A 22,307-nucleotide genomic window follows, 5' to 3' on the forward strand; every position below is an offset into this window, starting at 1 on the left:
TGAAGTTTAACAGTATAGTTAACTGGAAGACCTATATATTTACTTTTCATATATCATTTACATTTCTTTTTATTTTGTGAGCACTTTGCAACTGTTTTTTTTTTTATAAAATACTGGAAATAAAGGTCGTAACCTCTGTACTCTTATTTAAAGTAACATATCAGTGTCATACTATTAATATCCAACTAGTTCTTAGCAATATCCAACACATGTATATGTTTTAATTTTATTCGTATGATTTATGCAAGGTCTTTGAATGCGGCACAAAGTAACTGTGCTGTACTTTTACTGTACAAAGAGTAAAAGGCTAATAAAGGCTGAACTACATAGCAGGTAAAGCCCCAAGAACACAGATTGCTCTCCTTGAATGTGTGGAGCTATATGAGTGTGAAAAGAGTTTTGTTGGAAAAGATCACACCGCTCAGTAGGTTGTTTTTTTTTCCTGGAGAAAAGAAGGTTAAAAAAAAATCTTCAGTGTATCTCTTATCTTGTAGCTCAAACGTGTCATATGTTATATAACCCGCCTTCCTCTCTGCGTTTCAGATCTGCTCCCAGCTCAGCACCAGGCTAGAAAAACAGCAGGCGGCAACAAAAGAAGAGCTGGACATCGTCAGGGTGAGAAGACACTGTTAACACACAGCTACCGTAGAGGACAGCAGTTTGGAGACTTTAAAACTACTAACTAAAGCCATAATGTGTTGTATCACAGAACAAGAGATTTTAAAGCATTGTTTTGTCTTTGAGTTCACATTAGGCAACGAGACAAGCCCAGGTTGGTACATCATCACACCCATGAAGAACTTGATTGCACAAATAATCCCACACGTTTAGCCCTTGTCAAACATGTGTTCTAACGTTGCTCTGTGGGTGTGGTGGAGGACCACCTCAGGCCTGGATAAAGATCAGGACATTGGGATTTTCTTCTTAATATGATGTGTTGCAATAGCACATCACACTGAAACAGGATTCTGTTGTGGGACTTAACCCAGGAAGGGACCATTCGGGAGAGAAATACTGTATATGTCAGTGTTGTTGTAACACTTCCACTTAATGTCACACTGATGGCTGGTTTACCACAGGGCCCCTGCCAGTGGTAACATGACATCACAGCAGTCATGGGCACCTATTTTAAAGATCTGCAATCTTGATATTGCTATAGTAAACCAGAATAGAGATAGAGAAGCTGAGAGGACAAGAAAGGAAACCTAATTCAGAGATTCTGTAAATGTATAATATAACAACTTCAGTGTGCTGTGATTGACTGCTGGAGCATGTTAGCTATGGTTAAACCACGCCTCTCTTTTTCCACTCAACAAAGATTGTTGGGTTGTTGACGGCAGGTGGAGCTGTGCATTTAGTACGATGAAATGGGTGGACCGTAAAACTGAAACTTACCCTTGAGCAATGAGTACAATGCAGGAATAATCTGTCCAAAAAAAACAAACAGTTTTTGATCTGTCTACTTGTGAGGTCCTGGCCACCAAGCAGAAATGGATGGATCACAAACTCTTAATCCTGATGCAAAATCTGTTCAGTGTTTTGACCAGAAGGTCTTCATCAGGGCACAATAGTCTCACAAAGATGAAACACTGAATAAATGAATTACTTTTTGCATCAGGACTAAGATTTTGTTATTGATATTTTATTGCATGTAAGGAAAAAAAAAAACACACAGAATATTATTTTCATGTAGTTAATGTTTTGTGCCAGACCAGATGTGCTCCCGCTCCAGCTTTCGTTTTGTAACATAAAAATGTGTTTGCCAGAGCATGTGAGTGTACCTGCACAAGGACGTGTGTTTTTACCTGTAATCACACGTCTGTACAGATTAAAATACGTTTACCCACCAATCTCTGCTAACACATGTGTGTTTTTGTGCCCGTGCAGAGTAAAGTAATGGGCTGTGAGCACTGTAGGGACCTGTTCAGCACCCTGGGGACCCTTCAGGCATCGTCCCCCGGCAGGGACAAGGCATCCACCGAGCCGCTGGACGAGGAGAAAGACGGGCTGAAGGAGCAGCTGAGGCAGCTGGAGCTGGACCTGGCCCAGACTAAACTGCAGCTGGTGGAGGCCAAGTGCCGCATCCAGGTCAGTAGCTTCAATACAATCAGTAACAATAATAATAACTTCTGCAGAGATCCAGGTCAATATAGAAACTCTGAGTATTTCTAAGGAAATGGATATAGTAACTGAAGATCTCAGAAACATCCACGTTAGTAAGAAATAACTGTAGATAATTTCAATTATTGACATTAACACATTAACAATTTATTTATTAACGTCACTGAGTTTGCTGCACATACGGTGCTTCAGTGGCCTATTACTGTAGCTTAGTTAAGAATTTGCTCAGGGAACTCATAACAAAACAAAGGTAGAATCAACTTCAGAACCATAATAACATAATACAAAATCACCTGAACGCACTCCATAAGAAAAGCGTATTCAACCATGGAGGCGACACTTTAAAGGATACACACTCTGAGAATAAAGTCCATCAAGTATTAGAATAAACAGGTCCATTGAAAAGACTGTTGTCCACATGAATTGTTAGTTGTCATAAAGTGCTCGTGTTTGATTGAAGATATTTCGAGGAGCTGGATGTTGTTGAAATACACAACCACATGACACAGGGCAGTGTGTTAGTTGAACTTACCGGAAAGAGTGTAACCTGTACACATTCTCCTCCTCCGTGCTCCTCCTGCTGACTCCTCTCTGCTCCTCCTGTCGCTCTGCAGGAGCTCGAGCACCAGCGGGGAGTCCTGATGAATGAGATCCAAGCGGCCAAAAACTCTTGGTTCAGCAAGACTCTGGGCTCCCTGAAGAGCTCTGCCTCCTTGTCCTCCAGCTCTACATCCCAGACTCCGTCCTCTCCAAAGGAAGGCCCTGCCTAGATAGCAGCCCCCCGCCCCAGCCCCCTCTCCCCAGCGGGATGCACACTAGAGCTGAAGAACACAGGTTGAAGAAGCAAGCAGCAGAGAAAAATGCAGTATTCCTTTTCCAACCGGTGGCAAAGTGGAGCTTACGAGCTTCTTTGACTGCAAATAGATGAAAAGATGGAGGAATTAACAGGCGGGCCACTGGACCACCCACCTGTTTTTCTCTTAATGTTTACGTTTGAGTGAACTAAAAAGTGTCTTGACCTTCTCTGCTTCACAGGTGATGATACAGGGGGAGCATAAGTCAAAAGTGAGGGTTGACTTTGATTTAAAAGGCCAGGGGTCGCTGCTGACACTGTTTTGTTGAGTTGGATCTCTAAACTCATTATAAAAAAAGCTGAATTCATCCAAACAATGGCATCCCTCATTTAGGTCAATAATATAGCTCCACCTTGTGGACAGACATTGCTACTGCGGCATTGTAGTCATAGTCCAAGTGAGATTATGTTTTTATGTAGCTGAGAATTAAACCTATCTACATGAACCATCCTCAGTGCAGCAAAGCCACAGCACTCTGAAAAAGGAATACTGCATCAAGAGTCTTAAACAAGAACAACAGAAAAGTTGTATTTCTTTATAGTAATATAACGTAAACAATGTTGTCATATAAATATGTATAACTAACTATTGATTTTTTTTTTAATAATCTTGTACAGTTCTTTAAGAGAAGAAAAAGAAAAAACATAATGAAAAGTTCTTTGTTAAGTTTTTTTTCTACTGTTTGGAATTTGAATGTCATCTCACTAGATGTTGACGTAAGCACAGTGTGTGATCAATTTGGTCGAGTCCAAACGCTGAAGAGCCAACGTGACAACGTGTAGAAATTTTATTTGTCCCTGCTGTTTTTCCAGTCACGGTTTGAACTGACTTGAGGTTTGTAATTTCACTCTAAATTTCCCTGTTTTTAATTTTTTTATATCCAAGTTCCATCTCATGCCTGTAAGTCTTTAATTGGCTTTTTAAATTCTTTTGCGTGTCACCATCATTGTTTTGAAAAGTTTGTTTATCTGAAATGACAAGAGAAAAGGGGTACTTCCTGTGGCTGTTTTGTCCTCATACTTCCAACGATTCAGTTGGAATTAGTAGGTAACAGAATGCCACACATCTTATGTATTGATGATAATATGAAGTCTCCAAAATAGTTTGAAAACATATATAAGCTGCAGATTGACCTCGGTTGTATATTTTAAGGTTTACATTTTTTTGTCCCGATTAATCTCATTTAAATTGCACCAACAGCCATTATAGTTGGGTTTGTGTTCCTCTTTCACGAGAAGTTGTCTTCTGTTCATTCTTTTACAGAGTGACAAATGGCTTCCATTCAGCCAGATAACAGTCACAGTAAACAAGGTAAAGCTGAGTCTATCTCTCTGTATTAAGTAACACTATGCACAGAAGGTATTGGAAGTCATACCCACCTCATTCCTGTCATCAAAATTCAGTATAGATAACAGAGTCAGCACACTGAATTAGGCAATTTTAGTTTTCTAATACTGTGTAGGCTCGGAAGTATCTGTTAAATAGCACAATTCATCCGTAAATAAACGGCTACCGTAACATTAATAAGCAGGATTAGGTTACAATATTCCACATCATTGACAAAAAGTCCTGAGGCCATTTGCATGGATGTGCCAACACCTTCTCTTCCCTTTGTCATGTCAAATGAATTCACTATTTTGTTATTGTCATCAGTTTAGCCTATAAAGGATGAGAACATAACAGTGGATGCCAAAATCCTCCCTATGTCCTCGGTGGACTGCTGGCAGTGTTGCTCAGTCATTACACATAAGTATAAACTGAATGATAGCAGCAAAATGGCAGCATCTTGAAAGCGAGCCAATGAGAGCAGTTGGAGCTTAAAAGCTAAACAGCAAGAAATCTGACAGATTTCTGCAGGAAGTAAATATAAATCACATATGCCTGGCAAATTAGCATCTCACTTATAGGTTCATGAGACTACGTTATCTTTAGCAAGGGAACGGGCCTCACTTAAAGTGGCTAAAAAGATCAACCGGAATACATCAGCTTTATTGAGTTTAAAAGAAATGAAAAAAAAAAAAAAACAGTTCATACGTACAACATTGATAGTTGCTAATATGTAAGGACAAAAGGATGATTATGTTTTCTGTACTAAATTGACAAACAGCAATTAGCCAAAAAGTCTGTGTTTTGCTGTAACATGAATGCACGTTAGCGCTGTTTTAGAAGGCACAATGCCGCAGTGTCGGTGCCAACGGTCCTGCTTTATTCTCCACTCTAACTGTCGCTGAAATCAGCCTTTTGACTCTGACCAAGCCCACGTGTTTGTGTGGGAGAGTGTGTGTGTGTGTTTTTGGATGTATGTATGTATGTAGATGTGTGTCCTCCACTGTAAATCAAGTGGTTGAAGTTGAAACGGCATCTTCTTCACGTGGCTGCCTTTTCTGTTAATGACGGCTGATGAGAGGGAAGCCACCTGACTGTTTGAAATGTCAGAGAGCGTCAGCTGTGCCATAAGATTTTCCCTACTGCTCCGTCCCCAGTGGTCATCCTCTGTGCTCCCAATTACCTGAACCAGCTTCGCCGTCAACCGTGTCATCTGGTCTTGCGGAAATATCCGTTGCATTGCTGCGGAGAAATCTGCTGCGTTGTTGCATCAGCGGTGTCCCGTTTCACACATCTCCACCAGGAGCTTCCCGGTACGACCACCTTCCTCTTGCTGGTGGCCACTGAGCAGCTCCATGGAGGGAAATGCACCAATGTCGTAGAAAGGGAGAAAAAAACGAAGCTGACAGGCTTAATATCATTGAATTCCAGGTGTGTTTTATATTTCCAGTACATTCCCCCATTCCCTGTGACAGTTACAGTGTCGTACAACCAGTGTCATGTAGACTGTGGCCAAGTTGGAAGGAGCTCCCCTCCTTTTGTGCACTAACACAATATTGATATTTTAAACACTATTTCAAGACATGTTTTTGTTTGTTAAAAGTTATCCTGAGCACAGAGCGTAATTATTTTTTAACTGATGATTATTGTCGCTGAGAGGACAGCTGCCAATTTATACTCCACTGTAATTCCAATTTAATTTCAATGATCAGCAGGTGGTGAGTCGGATTAGAGGTGTGATGTGTGTGTAGTTTACAGTTTGCTGTAATACCACAGTCCTGCTCCTCAGCTGGTGCGACTCCAACACTGTTTGCTGTACAGTAACTGTCTGACCTGTATTAATAAATTTCAGTTTTTCTGTTCATCCACTCACTTTGAGATTTTATTGAACAGCAGAATACTGAACGGAATCACTCATTTTAGGAATAATAAAGGATTTAAATAGGCATTCGGATTCAAACTACATTCAAACTATATTAACATGCAATATAACAACAAATGTGATTTCTCAGATTCGGTTTATACACAATCAGCCGTATAAAGTTTCTATAATCATGGAGTAATGTGAAGGCAAAAACTGATAATTAGAGAAAACTAATGTATTTGAAAGATATGTGACAGTTTCTCGGGTGTAACAGTTAAGAAGAAGAAAATGCTGAATAAGAGCGTGAAAAGGAACTTTGCTTCTTTCTTTTTTTTTTAAACTCACCGCTTTCCTAGAATGAGACGCTGGAAGTGCTTCGCAGCACCAATTTATACTTGGTGGCGTACATCTCCCAGCATTCCTTCGAGTGCTTGGAGACCCCCCAAGAAGCTCGACCAATGCCACGTCCCCTGTCATGTCACGTAGACTGGGAGCAGCAGGGTGGGGAAAGATGCTTTGCGCCAGTTTTGTTTTTGAAATCCGGGGTTAACAAGATATCAGGGACTCTTGACCGCTACGTCGTCTTCCACTTGGCATACAGGGCTAAAGAAATGTCAACAAACCAGTGACAAAAAGGCATCAAAGACACCATAGCTGGTAGTTATATCTAAAGTCCAGTGTTATCACCAGTGCGATTGTTTCAGCGTGTTAAGAAGCTACATGATCTTTGTACCTGGTTTTAGCTGTTGCCTAACCGTTACAAAAGTGGATCATGATAACAATAGCTAATTTAGGCATTAATCAGTTTTTTTCTGGTGTGATTACAAGGCAACAAAACAACAGGCTTCATCTACTTTAGTCATCGGGACCAGCTGGGGAATCCCTGGAGACCAGCATAAAAAGAACAGCTGTAGTTTCAGCCTCATTTTTTTTACAGTATAGTAAACCTACTGCTTTAGCTTCCTATTGTCTTACGAATGTAGGGATCAATCGAAAACAGCGATATGTGTGGTCAGCCATTTGTTGTACGGTCTGTTCTGTACATAAGCATCAGTACGACTGCAGTAATGTGTTAGCAGCCCGTACATGTTTTAATGGTTTATGAATATCAAACAACATAGGTATTATTATATGTATTTAGTAGAACAAGTACTGTATACGTTCTTGTATCATGTGGGAATGTATGCTCTCATAGGGAACTTTTTTGTTTGTTTTTTACAAAATGCTTCAAACACTTAAATAAGATAACATTTCACTCACTGAGATCTGGGGATGCAGCAGCACCACCGAAATGACATGTGATTTCTTTTTACATTTTTTATTTTTAAATTAATTTATATTTTAAATTTATGTTGCCTTCTAAATAACTGAGTCAAAATCAGATCTTCTAAAGAAGTGACACTTGTAAGCGTGGAATGGAGGTTTAACAGGATGACAAAACACTTAAGGTTTCTTACCTCCCTTCATCAAATTTACAACTACATAGTTCTGAGTAAATAGCTGTTGTTGCTATTTGGACTGATTTGTTTTATCATCAACAAAGAAGCAAAGTTCAGGGACTCAGATGTCGGAGTAGGAGTAATACGAAGTTTGATCAAAAGCCTTTACCAGTTCAGTAAAATGACTGCTTTCGACCTTTGGCAGTTCTTCCTCAAAGTTCAAATAAGGAGATAATACCCGATCCTGACCTTTTTATTCATTCATTAAGGGATGTCCCGATTGGATAATTGGACAACAGATGAGATAATGAGCGTCACTCAGAAATTGCGTCTCCAAAAACTAAACAGCGTCTGTTGACTGATTTTTTTGTTTTGTTTTGTTTTGTTTTGGGGCTTTTTGGAGGAAAAAGTTATGAAATTACCTCCTAACAATCCCTTCTAACATCTAATGATCCCAATTGTAACAAAGCAAGAGTCATTTTGTTTTGAAGGCTTACTGGGCGTTAAATTTACATTTCAGCTGCCTTGAGAGGGTCACAACTTTTAACTTTCGGTTTTCTGTCAATCCGACATTATAGAAAAAAGGATACAGACGATGTTAAAACTACCGTGCGCAGTCCACAGTTTATTCGTTTTAAAGGCACTATCAGGCTTTGGACTACTTCATTACCCGCAAATGATATCCACTCAGTTTATATTTAGATTTGTACTCAGCCAGCAGACTGGCTGAATATCACTGAACTCCAGGTGTGCTTTCCAGGACATCCCTTCTTCACTATCGTGCATCATTCTTGTCGATCACATCTGTGACGGTTACAAAGTCGCACGACCTGTTGAAACGGACGATATTTTACTGAAGAGATACTGACTGGAATTATTCATTTTAGGAACAATAACGGATTTAAACGGGAGTTTATTACTACAAAGCTTGATATAAAAAAAAATAAAAAAATAAAAAAAAAATTGCAGGGTCTTGAATGACATGATACCAAAACATACTGAACGTTTTCAATTAACACTGTTGGTAAATGAACAAAGTTTTGTAGCTACTGCAACATCTGTGCAATGCAAATATGATGTTATTGAGTAAATCTTTACAGTTCATTAGAAGACAGTAGTCTTCGCTTCAGTCAACTCGTTTTACTTCAACATATTTGTATAATGGATACGACTGCAGGCTTCCGACTCCGGGTCAGCTTTTCTTCACTTGAGAGAAGGGTAGTTTTGTGCAGAAATTTGTCATTTGTACACTTGAATACACTTGAATTGATTTGTTTGTGAGCATAAATTTTAGTATCCCGTAAAATGATTTGTCAAAACACCAAAACCCGAGGTGTCTAACCCAGTCCAAAATCAACATGGCCGCAGCCTCAAACGCATAAAAAGAACAAAAAGATGAGGATGCGAAAGTTTAGAATCTCTTAATGCAGTAAAGAATAAATGTTCACACATATTATTAATCATCATGTCAAACTTGTGATGAAGTGTCCCATTATATGAGCCGACAATGTAAAAAAAACCTTTCAATGTATTAATGATAATACATTACAGTCTGTAGATTGATAATGTAAAGATGACACAGCACTCTTTATGGTGTAGTAATTTTACATTGATAAAGAGAATTTGCAACCAGGAAAATCAGATATTTTTCAGCTGAGGGACACAATCGAAATGAGGATTAGCGCACTGAGTTTCTAAATCCAGACACCGGATGTCCCATCTCTGTTAACACAGTGAACTAGCACTGGGCAGGAACACCAGCTGGTAAATGGATGGATCATTGTGAGGGACATTTCATTATGGTTGCTCCGGTTATTATATCTACTGCACACGTGCTCCCTATTCTCTTTTTTCAATGTTGCCGAGTCGGTCACTGATATCGTCAAAGTAATTATCAGCAAAGCGAAGCATTTGGACGAGGGCGCTGAGCAGCAGGATGTCGCAGTTGATGTCCAACTCCAACTCCTCGCTGTAGTTCTTCACAGGAACAACACAGGACAACGGCACGCCGAGCCGAGCACTGACCTCCTGGATCTGCATCACAAGAACACAAACCACAAAAGATTTCAAATGAGGTTGGTTAATACTTTCTTCTGAGGACCACAGAGAACCGTGGCAACTTTTATTGTAGATTCACCTCATTTATCTACAATGTCAAGCCAGATTTGAGCTATTCACTGGCCTGTTGGAGAATTTAAGATGTTTTACCAATCAGCCAAGAGGCTTCGTCAGTTCTGCTGGCTGTTAGAGGAATTTAAACACCCAAGGTGATGAGAGCTGTCACGGTTACGAATGACGAATCATCCTCTGACTTCCTGTATAACCTCAAGCCTTTCAGTTTCTCATGTGAAACAATGGTGTGAAGGATTTGCGAGGAATAAAAGGTGCCGGACTCCCCGTCAGCCAAAAGCGTTTGTGACGCTGATCAAATTAGTGGCGAAATCCTACACCAGTCATGTGGATAGTTGAATTTGCATCTTCACAGAGGAAAAGAACAGAATTAGATAACCTAAACTAAGCCAGAGAAGTTAAAGTAGCTTCATGTTATTAATGTGTACATTATATTTTTATTTTTTTGTCATTCTGAGGCCAAAACTAATAAATACAAACTGAACTCCAACAAATCTGCACAATTTTTTGTTCCCGTGTAAAATCCTAAAATCCTCACCATTTCCTTAATGTAGCCACTCTTATAAACGTTTCTCACATCCGCTGTCACCAAAGGGCAGGCTTCATCTACTTTAGTCAGCAGGACCAGCTGAGGAATCCCTGGAAACACCAGAGCAGAGGGAACATTTCAAAAATCGCTCTGTATTTTTAGATGTCAGGCTATCAGAATATTCAGGTTGCACTTAGAATACTTTTAAAATATTTAGTTTGCAATTTAAAAGCCTCTGAGGGACAATTCTAAACGATATAGTTTTGATTTGAACTAAATCTTCTTAGAACATGAACTCTTCGAGGGGAAAACTCTGACTGTGTCTGAAATCACTCCCTCAATTACTTAGTCACTATTGCTTATGTAATAGACATTGAGCTGTTCACTCTCGGGTGGCACTTACGTAATCATCATCATTTTTTGTTGTCGCATGACTTATTTTTGCATTTCTAAAATGCATTGCATTGTGGGATCGGTAGCGGAGTGTAGCGTACACATGCCTTGGACACGACCGATCTCGTTCTTTTGTGGGAATTTTTTGAGGGCACTATATGGCGCAAAAGTTTCCCACTTAGAATTTAGACACTCAAATAAAATGGCGGACAGCAAATATAATACACTGTAGAGTATATTAGAAGAGATTTCGGACACAGCCTGTATTGTTAAGAGAAACTCAGTGTGTTTTGTTAAAATTAGGTCTGATATTAAGACTGCATTCACGTGTTCATTATAATGACGTGGGACTCATTTTAACTGACCCATTGAGTTGACCTTTCTGCGGATAGCTTCCAGCTTCTCCTCCAGCTTTGCAGACATGATGGAGATCTTGCAGGCATCAATGACGTAGGCAACACAATTGATCTTGTCCCTGAGCCCCGGAGACGTACGATAGCTGTGGGCCTCCGAATGCAGAGGAGCAGAGGGGTTGAACTGTGCCATTCGGTTGAGGGGAAAGACAGGGACCGTTTGAGTTAACTACAGCCACATCAATGGCTCATGCGTTCAATACCCTGCTCAACTTAACAAAAAGTTGTACCTGATAACGGTCTGGCAGATGACCTTTAAGGATGCTGCAAATGTCCTCTATGTCAAGCCCTGCCCCTATGCTTTCCTCCAATCCCATGGTATCGCACAAGATGATCGGCAGAGGTTCTCCTCCTCGCCCAGCCTTCAAAGAGTAGGTGCGAAACTGTGGGGTACAAAGCGATGGAGTAACAGACCCCAAAATGCGGATGGGGCGGGCTTTTCATTGTGAAATCGATCACCACGTGTGGAAAATCCTTAAGGGGCAGAAACTAACCTGTGTGGTGAGGCTGGTGGTACAGGAGCCAGCGATGGCCTGGCTGGTGACGTGGCCTCTGAATACAGAGTTGATAGAATTGAAGAAGCTGGACTTTCCAGCTCCAACTGGTCCAATGAGCAAAACCCGAACCTGGGACAAAGACCTGACTGTGGGCTTGTAGACCTTAATGCTGTTGATCAGCTCGTTCCTCTTCCTGTTGAAACAACAAAAGATAAAGAACTTTTTCATCCAGTGAAAATGTTGTTAGTTATTTTTTTGAGCACAGCCAGCTGACCTCTGTGATTGTAGAACTCGTGGTTGCGGGTAAATTTATGACAATTTGTCAAGAGTTGTACAGTTAAAAACAGTATAGCTCAGTAAGCATGGCAAACAATTTCATTACATAATATTTTGCAAAGACACTGAGTCCATCATAATGTAAAATAGTTGGTATAGTATGCCCAGTAAAGCACAGCGGCAGTATTGCGTGTCATGGCATGTGGAACACATTCAATTATTACATCCAAACGCGGCGCTATTTTTTTTTTGATCAATTTATGTCATCATGTTTATTGAATACTGAGTTATACTATAGTAAAGCATGTTAAGAGCATTATGTGTAGGATGGTGGCTCTATCCATCTTACTCAGATTCCCAGATTACCGTCCTCCATGGCCTCTCAAGTTCTGTGGTTTCTGTTGAAGAGCAAAAACAACTTTTATAAAACAATGATCCTATCAAATTTGATAAAAATATTATCCACCAGAGCAACTTTTTTTCAATTGTGATGGTTGTACATGGCACAGTGGCAAAACATATTATCATTAATATCATATCCCATATTTTATGATATTGATATAATCCCTTTAATTTAATTTGGTTTGTATCGACTTTTGCTGATTAAATATTTTATTAAGAACAGTAGATGAAAGTTCAACAATATTGCCTAAGTTGTAGTATTTTTAGGTACACTAACGTGTATCTAACAAGTAGCAGTGACGACAGACAGTGAGGTAAAGGAGAAGCAGTTAATATGAGGGGATCAAATACTAGCGGACCATAGTTGGTAGGCACGAACAGATCATGACACACCATGAAGTGTGTCATTGACTCCTCATGGATTTGCCACAATAAAGCATGAATATATGGTTATTTATAGCGAACTTACCTTCCACTTGATAGACTTCACACTCAGTCAGGTTGAGGTTGTTGCCATGCATTTCTACAGCACTGAAGTTGTAATAGGTTCCAGGATTGCTGTACACTACTGCCTGGCTCCCATTGACGAGAACCAGTGCTTCTCCAAAATATGGACCAGAGTTAGCTATCATTTTCACTGCATAAACAGCGCTAGTGACCGGATATTTGAGGAGCTTTTCTCCGCTGAAGGTGAAAAGAAAGGCCTGGTCATCGTTCATGTACTGGCCAGACTGACTGAAGGGCTGTTTGGTGTAGCCTCCAAACACATAACCCAAGGTGTTATAGCCCACAGACACCGTGGGACTGCGGTTGTCACAGCGTTGGTGGAAGGCTGCACCGGTGAAACCATGGATGCTGGCCTTGTACAGCAGCTGTAGTTTGACTCTTCGCAGCTGGGAGCAGATTGTTCTCTGCTGGCTCCTGGTCAGCCTGGGATTCATAATGGACAGTTGGTCTACTGTTGTGTGTAGAAGATGCTCATTTGACCTATGATGCTTACTCACTTTGGTGTCTAAACAGAAAGAGAAACACAAATGCATTAAAAATAAGACTAGTCTAATTGAGTTTGGTTTATTCTTGGTTAAAACCCTATTTATGCACCTGATGTTTATGGTCCGATTTTTCATAAAATCATGGAAATTACAGTTCATCCTAAGAAACCAATGCTGATTACAGAACATAAGAAATTAATACCAATAAAACCAATAACAAACACATCATAAAACTACCTTCCACAAAAATAAATTTAAAAGAGACAGAGATTTAAAAAAAAACAAAGTATGACAAACTAGACAATGAAATTTGAATAACAGTTTATATCCTCTTTACGTGTCTCTGGACCGGAACTCGATGGATCAAAAGAAACATGAAATTACTTCATATATGAATGTTGTGATGAATGACATCGTGTTAAAAACACATGCACACGTAATAAGCTGCTTTCATCAAATGTACATATTTCAAGATTAACAAATACTTCTCAGAGTCCCCACGTTGTTTTCAACATGAGAGATATTAAGCAATAATTCTCAGACTCCATTCTCCTCTCAGACTGCCAAAGAAATGGTTTGCCACATCAACATTATTACTGACTCAAACCTGAATATACTTAGACCATTTTTTTTTTAATCGACCCAATTTTAGCATCTGTGCACTGGCTGCTAATGTCTTTTAACATTTTAAACTCGTATCAGTTACACACGTAGCCTCCACCGAAGGAAATCTGTGAATTTATAGATTTATTGGTTTAATCTTAAATAACACCTTCAGTTGCAAAAATAAAGACAACCCTCAAAATCCCACTGGCTCTAACTTTATGTAAAAATCAGTCAAAATATGTAGCCCTTAGATATTTTCGTTCTTACCTCCTTCTTTCTCTTCTAGATGGACAGAAAGTGACCTGCTTTCATGGTGGGTTAGGATCTGTATCTGTAGGACTGTAGGGTGTGTACCAAACTGTTCATGGTCTCGATTTCTTCGAAAATGAAACTGAAAGTCTGACGACTAGAACAAATGTCCCTTCAAAATAAAACTGAAGTTAGTTGCTGAATAAAGAAATGTAGTTCTCTGTATGTTTTACATGATGTAAAATCCCTTGTGTTTTATGTGGAGTAAATCTAGCTCCCCCTCCCAATTTAATTTTCTCTCTTTACTTTTTTCTGTAATTCGTACGAGTGGTTTAAAGTCGGATTCAGCACCTGTTCAGCTCCCTGTTTCATTCACAAATTTTCCTCTAAATAGTAAAAAGGAAAACTTTATAAAATGCAGCTTTAAAAAAAATCAGCAGATGATCACATAACAAATTTAGCGGTGTCCGTAGTGGTTTACAGTAACCCAAAATAAATAGGAACTCAGCAGAGCGCATACCAGTGTCAAACAACATACACCAAACTTCAGAGGAAAATCATCCCTCCACCAAATTCAGTGCAAATCGGTTCTGCACTTTGTACGATGGTTTGAAATGACGTTATAGTTAATGCTACAATATAGTGATCCATGACTGGCGGCCCAGAGACGTGACAGTCATGGAGATGGACGAGAGGAAATTACAGTAGGGAGGCTACACTTTCATGTACTATAATGTGGCTGTAGAGCCCGGGCAGCTGCTGGAGGGAGAGATGCCAATAAAATCATACAATCTAAAATAAAGTTGTTGAACCTCACAGTAGACCGGCAAGCCATCACGTTTTTTGGACTTATTTATGTTTTTTGTCTTGTCTTTTGTTTGTTTTTGGGGTTTTCTTAAACCATTGATACACAACACTCAAGAACAATTCTGTTTGTACGGATTGTTCTTGAATTTTGCACGAGGCCCAGTGCCCTTCACACAAAGAACAGATCACTCTTATCAATAAAATATGACAAACACCTGATTTTATTCTGAATGACAGTTTCGTCTATTAGAATTTCGTAAATTTGTGATTATAGCTTTATTAACCCTGGGAGTCAGAAACATTTTCAAATCCTACACACAAGGGCATTAAAATGAGTTAACCGAAGTAGCTCTTTAAAGGATGACAATGAAGCTAACTGTTTGAAAGGTATATTCCAGAAGCTCAGCAGTGGATATTTTAGTCCATCTTTGACACTGTATATTGTGGTCCATTGTCCTGGAAATACAGGTCAGCATACTGCAGGATGTGGTCGACAGCACTGAGAAGCAGCACATCGGTGTTCGCATCCAGGTCCAGCTCTGAGGAGTAGTTCTTCACGGGGACGATGTAGGAGGTGGACATGCCCAGCAGAGCTCCAGCTTTACCCATCTACAAACACACACACAAACACGATAAGATGAGTGTAAAATGTTGACACCAAGAATGCCATGCCGACTGGGTGACATTTTGACACCTGAAAATGCAAATCTCAAACAGTGTGACCTGTAAAGAGTGAGAGTAAAGTTAAAATGATTTTCATTTCTTACAGAAAAGAAAATTCTTGTATATTCTTACTTTGAATGTCATTCAGACCGAGAACAATCAAAAATGCAATCGATCTGATAGCTTGTTGTTATACATTTTTGGCAAGTTAAGCATGGCAAAGTTATAAAATAAAGTCAAGACTTACTAGGATTACTCTTGCTATTAATCGCTTATTCCTCCATGTATGCTACATTGGAATGAACACCACAGAGGAGAGCGGATACCTTTTGTTCAGTCATATCACACGTTTTAGTTAAAGACTGTAATCTTTTTTGGATGGAAGGTCAATGACAAGCCTTTGTTGGCTTGTCATTGTGGTAATGTAAATCACCTGAAGTCTGCATGGTGATCTCATCCTCCTGTCTGCCACTGGTAATTAGACTCAGCATGTATCATGTGCCCCAAGTAGTCGATATATTTTTGTCTACTCCACATCGGTACTGTAGTTAATGATTTAAATCACTAGCTCTATACATTTTGTATCCAGTCACACTGTAGACCACACAGACTACTGAGATTAAAATGTTACGTTACGTCCCAGTAATGCATATTCAAAACAACTTCCTTCTTCTAAGTCACTATAAAATATATTATGAGTTGCTGAATGTGGAATATTTTAAGTGCTCATAACAGTAGGCATTGTGTCCTCATGTTTATATTGAATGTTGCCTAAATGACAGCCTTAGTGTCTGTATCATTCACTACATTCATACCAATGTGTGCAGTGTATTTCCATTTCCCTTTTACAGACAATCTAGAGGAAATGCTTCTGTTTATGTCTGAATGCTTCTGGTTCTGAATTGGACAATTACAGCACATGAACATTTCTCACACTGCGTATCGTTTATATCAACCTACAATGTCCTGAATTCTGCCGCTCTTGTAAACCTGGGTGACATCTTTGGCCGTTTCTGGACAAATTTTGTCTACGTGGGTCAGCAGAGCCACCTGGTGAACACCTGAAAGACAGAATACAATGCAGACATTAAGCCTTCACTGCAATTATCAGAGAAACTGCGTGTAATCGTTGCCTTCTAGAATTATAAATTACGGACAATTTCTGCAGTGCTTTCACTACAGTTGCCCCTCGCTGTTACGCACATCGGTCCCTTTGCAGTTCTAAGCACAGCAAAATCCAATGAAAACAAACAGTTACCGGAGAAATCTTGATGCAATACAATCAGGAGACACTTCAAGAATGAGTGACAAAAGTTCCATTTAGCGTCATTGTGTCTGAAAAGGCTGTTGTGTTCGATGGCTTGTTCGTCTTCTGCTCACCCAGGTCACTGATGCACTCTCGCAGCTGTTGGAAGGTGGTGCTGAGGCCTTCGGGGTAGGTCAGGATTTTGGAGGCATCCACCACAAAGGCCACACAATGGATCTTGTCTGCGAGGCTTGGCCTCTTCACATAGCCCACAGTCTCTGATCTCACTGGCTGATCGGGGCTGAACTGGGAGAGACAAATGAAGAGATTCAATCTTCAGTAGTGTAACAGCTCGTGTTGTTTGAACTAAGACTGTGTGTCGGCAAGATGAGCAGACGTAACCAGGCCAAGATCACAACATAAACCACAAAACACATAACAATCCCTGCTGTACCTTGTGTCCCTCAGGTACATGACCTTTAATGATGGACAGGATGTCGTGGAGGGTCAGTCCGGTCATTCCTTCACCCCCCAGGCCCATAATATCACACAGCACGAGTCTGGAAGGATCTTCTCCCTTTTGACCGTGGATGTTGAAGGACTGCAGCTGACACGAACAAAAAGAAAGCTGGGATGGACGCGTCTGAAAGCATGGGAATAGCCTGCCTGCTGGTTAGAGGTTTGCAGCGGCACTGTCTTCTGAAGTAACAAACTTGAAACTTCCTATTTTAGTGTCACTTTTATTTTAGCTCTTTGTGCGTATGTCTTGACCTTGATCAGAAAAAATATCTTAAATTTGTGGAGTTTGACGAGTCGTCATGGTCACCTCTATGACAGCCGGGCAAACTCAATTCGTTGACAAAGACCATGAGATGCAGTTAAGAGCTTCCGGAAAGCTAGTGAGTGGAACTCGAGTTGAGATGTCATTATCGAAATCTGAATTAATTTTCTTGTGGGATGATGTTGAAACTACTCTTGGGGATAATTGTGTTGTCCAAGGAGTAGAGATGCATCTACAGGTATAAATGCTTTGTAGGTGTTGGGTAACCGTTATGTTCACTAATACAGGAAAATATAAAGGCCAGACTCTTTTCAGTATCTCCTCATTTAAAAACAACACTGAATTTCAGCTTAAAAAAAAAAAAAAAGTATCAATAGCTTTACTGATTTCTCTCAGTTAATGTACATGCTGCTGCTCCACTTGTACCTTCTTGGTGAAGCTTGTTGAGGAGGAGCCCACCATGGCCCGGTTGGTAACTCTTCCATTAAACACCGACTGGACTGAACTGATGAAGCTGGACTTTCCAGAGCCGACCGGGCCCAGCAGGAGAACCCTGGCATCAGTCACCTCCTCACAGCTCGGTCTGTAGGAGCTGACACGCTTCATCAGGGTCGTCTTTTGCCTAGGTTGGAATTTATGATGTTCACTCGTTGTAGATAGTGTTTCTCTTTAAAATGAGCAACATTTGTATTAACGAGACTAATAGTAATTAAAATTGCTGCAGAGTGCAAACTTTACTTAATTGAATGTCACAGCTTCACTCACTCTTCTTTCCAGTTCACCTTTCTCCATTGAGATTCCAAATTGGATTGAAATCCTGAAGAGAGTTTAAGAGTTTAAGACATTCAATGAGCTATTCAGCATTCTCAATGTTTCACCTCCTCTGAAAAGTGACATGCATTATAATAAAGCTGACCAATAAAATGGAACTGGTTAGTAGCTTGCCTTTGAAAGTAAAAGGTTTGTCCGTCCTTTTCTCTGTTGAGGTGACTATGCTGGGAGCATCTGCTGTGGCCATAGCAGGTAGGGCTGCAATTCCAAATCTAAAGCCGCCAGAGCTGATGAGGAAAAAAAATCACATACTGTACATCAGAAGAAGACAGTATATAAAGCAAAGGAGCAGAAAATTTACTGGAATGTCCTTGGTAAAAGGTCTTGCACTTAAAATACTGCATTTGTGACCCAAAAGTAGCGTCATCGTTGAGATGGACGGAGAAAAATAAGTGAACTTCCCCAGGAAGAAGGCAAAAAGAAGAAGGCAAAGACTCAGTCCAATCAAATTCTTTTTGATGAAAACTGAGATCGTAAGGCACTACTGATTTAAAGCTTCTGTGATAGAACCCCACAGAAATAAAACATGGCAGTAAAGAGCGGAAACATCTGACACATTACTCATATCCATAAACTGGAGCTTTTTTTTACTGGATGTCACAGCTTTACTCACGCTTCTTTCGAGTCCATGTCTTTCGCTACAGCTCCAACCTTTTCTTTACCTGGTGAAGAGAGTTTAGGAGCTGATGAGGTTCAATGAAATATCAACTGTTTGCTCTGTTTCACCTCCTCTAAAAAATGTTAAGTGAATGAAAATAAAGCAGACCGTTGCATGTATATAAACATATATACATGTCTCCACAGACTGCTCATTTGCTTTATAAAAAAGGAAATGGACATCATGCAAGTAATGAAAATTTATTTTGTAACATGTATCCACAACCAGCTTAAAGTGTTTTTGGAAATGTAGCATCTGGTTGAAGTTGCTGTTTTTCTTCTTTGTTTGAATGCATCGTTGGAAACCGTGTTAAAATTGCAAATGTAGTAATACAGTGCTTACGGCTTAAACCGCTTTTATTCAGATTTGAATGGTTTTAACTTTTCACACATACTTTGCAGAACATTTGATGCACGTGTAGCCCCTGACCACAGACACTAGAGACTCCTCAGCTCACAATATTCTCAAGCTTTTTCTTAATGAAGAGAAATCTCCGTTCATTTACTTTCTATGAATGTGCAGAGGTGCTATACGTTTGACTCCCCAAAGTCTGATGCCACATGTAAAGGGACACTCCAGGTTGGTCAACCGCTAAATGTCAGAAATGAAAGACAGAGTAGGAAATGCAACTGTGAAACATGTGCAAATGTAAGGTAGGAAATTACAGGGGTACAGGGGTGAGAGTTGTCCAACTTGTCATGACACCATCACGTTATTTTGTTAATTGTGTAAAGGGTTTTGAAGCATGCATTTACTGTTTGAGAAACTGGAACACAATTGCGTATCCTATTTCCAAACTGGATTTACTTTGATTTACAATGCATCTAAACAGTGGAGAAAAACTATGACAGTAAGGCAATGCCTCCAGCCTTTTTGTAGAACATTTTTCAGTGTCAGAGCTGGTCTTTGAAAGTTGTCCTGGCGTGGAACCTTTTAGTAGCTTACCTGGGATTGTATTAAGACATGTTTGTGGTTTGTCCATTGAGCTGACTGTAACTGTAGCTTTGCTGAGTGAGGTAGGAAGTCCAAAAGTAAAGGTAGGGCTGATGAGGAAAAAAAAAAAAAAAAAAAAAATCACATACACCATAGGAAGACAATAAATAAAGCAAATGAGCAGAAATGTACTTGAATGGCCCTGGTTAAAGATCTGTACTATGTGGCCCCAAACAAACAGCTGCATTGTTGAGATTGGACAAGACAGAAAAATAAGTGAGTTTCACAAAGACAAATAAGGCAAAGACTCAGCCCAACTGAGTTTTGTGATGAAATATGAATTTGTAAGCTACTACTGATTGAAAGGGTAGAAATAAACAGTGGCATTAAGCAAAATGCAGCTGAAACATTTCACCCATGTCCTACATCCATAAACAGCACTGGACCCTACTTTAACACAGCCTCCAATCCTATCTTTCTTTAAATCAGCAGAGTTGTAGGGTCAAGCACAACATCAGCTCAGATTACCTTGTTTAAAGTCTGACATGCAGGTATAAAACTATACATTAGCTTTCTGCTGAGACTGATACGAAATGGAGATTTCCCACGCAGGTTAAAGAACCCCCTTATCCAAATTTTTTAATCACACGCGTGAATATACCTAAAAATGCAGGTAATGCGTGAAGAATTCAGATCAGTGTAAAAGCACTCTGCTACAAGTACAGAAGTCCTGCATTCAGAATTTCACTGACGTACAAAAGTATCAGCATCAAAATGTAAAGTGCGAAAAATAAATGACTAATTAAGCAGAACGACCCATTTCAGAATGACGTAGACCTTATTTTTGGATTATAATTACTGATGCATCGATATTTTCAACACTTTAATGTTGAAGCTGGTAAAGGTGGTCACCTTTAACAAATCTGCAAAGTAACTAGTGATTAAAGGTATTCACTAAATGTCAATTTCTTTAACACCTACTGTGTTTGCCTGAGAGATGCAGAAGTATCGTGTTCCAGAAAATGGAAGTGGTTGAAAATTGTACCAAAGTACAATACTCGAGTAAATGTAGGCCTATAAAAAAAAAATCTTACTGACCCAAGATTTTTTCAGCGACTGCAGCGAAGTAAGTTAATTTTAAGTCGGTTAACCGATGCCCGCTTGTGAAATACCACTCGGTCTGGCTGCAAGTGTTCAGGGGAGTCCTACAGCTGAGGACTCGTCTCCGTCCGACACAGGTCAGACGTTGCCGCAGGTTGGAAAATGAACTGTCAACCCTTCGCAAAGCCGAACCTTGCGAGCTCCACCGCCCCGCGGAAAAAAAAAAACCGTACCTGCTTTTGTCTCCGGTTTGTTTCAGCATCGTAGCCTCGGCGTTGCAGACGTCCCGAACAACAGCCCGACAGCTGGACGACGGGGAGGAAGACGAAAGTCGAAGGCGGTGCCGTTTTCCGAGAAATAGAAAGTGAAACCTAAAGATGCTTGCTTGAGAATTGATTGTCAGAGTAGTTATTTTTCATTTTTCCCGTCAATCGAATAATCAGTCGATCACGTAAAGCGGCTACCGACTGAGTGTTAGAGTTCCACTTCAGGACTGGCCTGACCTGTCAGTGATCGATACTGCGCTGACATGTACAGTATGTGGAGCTGGGTGAGCCTCAATGGACCTTTTGCATGGCGGAAGTTTTGATGCGTCATGGCAGGAAAACAACAGGCGTAGTCGTTAATTGTGGCCCCGATATGGTCCATTCTGGCCCCAACGTACATGGGCCCGGCACACCCGAATGCAACAGCGCCGTTAGTACTGTCATGAGTTCCGCCTGTGCTTTCGCTCCCACGACAAAATCAGAGTGACCAACAATAACACAATACATGGGCATGTTTGTAAACATTCGCAGGAAGACACACGCGTCCATGGTCCTCGTGTCTCTACTCCTCACATCCACCAGAGTGAGCTCTGGCCTTGAGTTTGAAGCTGTAGAGCCTCACCGTGCGGGCTGACAGCAAGAGGTCAACATGTATCCCACCTGCACTCTTTTTTTTCCTCCACGGGGAGACCCCATAACCAAATATCCAAAACTTCCTCCTGCAGGGGAGGAAAATATGCCCCCGATGCACGATCACTGTCACCGATCAGTAGCTTTCCAATAATTCGAGAATGTTTCGAACTCAATATTCATCTGTAATTGATGCCGTTGATTGGTATTCCTTGGATTGGAAACTTGCTTTGTGTACGGGTGTGTTTATGTTCATGTGTTTTTGTTTCCTGGGCTTGTTTGACACAGGATTTGTTTTGC

At 40.3% G+C, this 22,307-nt stretch overlaps 2 protein-coding genes across 6 annotated transcripts in view; one reads left to right on the forward strand and one right to left on the reverse strand.

Annotated features, from left to right (window-relative positions):
- The window catches only part of rabgap1l (RAB GTPase activating protein 1-like), a 120,724-nt gene extending 114,561 nt beyond the window's left edge, over nt 1–6,163 (forward strand). For 4 of the 5 annotated variants that reach the window (XM_040127766.1, XM_040127763.1, XM_040127764.1 and 1 more), the window contains 3 exons: nt 544–615; nt 1,888–2,088; nt 2,736–6,163. In XM_040127766.1, coding sequence (XP_039983700.1) covers nt 544–615; nt 1,888–2,088; nt 2,736–2,891 — 429 coding nt within the window. In that variant the 3' untranslated portion in view covers nt 2,892–6,163. Of the gene's footprint in view, nt 1–543; nt 616–1,887; nt 2,089–2,581 lie in introns of all 5 variants that reach the window. The other variant, XM_040127765.1, reaches the window with a different exon arrangement.
- Nucleotides 6,164–8,199: 2,036 nt separating this feature from the next.
- On the reverse strand, nt 8,200–21,844 carry ifi44f5 (interferon-induced protein 44f5). Its single transcript, XM_040128523.1, has 18 exons — nt 21,345–21,844; nt 20,023–20,120; nt 19,033–19,081; nt 18,534–18,646; nt 18,354–18,405; nt 18,015–18,210; nt 17,262–17,435; nt 16,942–17,113; nt 16,522–16,622; nt 15,319–15,507; nt 14,110–14,248; nt 12,714–13,256; nt 12,192–12,240; nt 11,564–11,759; nt 11,300–11,452; nt 11,022–11,193; nt 10,273–10,373; nt 8,200–9,638 (listed from the first exon to the last, which is right to left on the reverse strand). Exons 1-18 carry the CDS (start codon nt 21,371–21,373, stop codon nt 9,444–9,446), a joined length of 2,721 nt encoding a protein of 906 aa, XP_039984457.1. The 5' UTR covers nt 21,374–21,844; the 3' UTR covers nt 8,200–9,443.
- Nucleotides 21,845–22,307: the final 463 nt, after the last annotated feature.

Source organism: Xiphias gladius, chromosome 6, assembly GCF_016859285.1.
Source record: "Xiphias gladius isolate SHS-SW01 ecotype Sanya breed wild chromosome 6, ASM1685928v1, whole genome shotgun sequence".
NCBI classification, from domain to species: Eukaryota; Metazoa; Chordata; class Actinopteri; order Istiophoriformes; family Xiphiidae; genus Xiphias; species Xiphias gladius.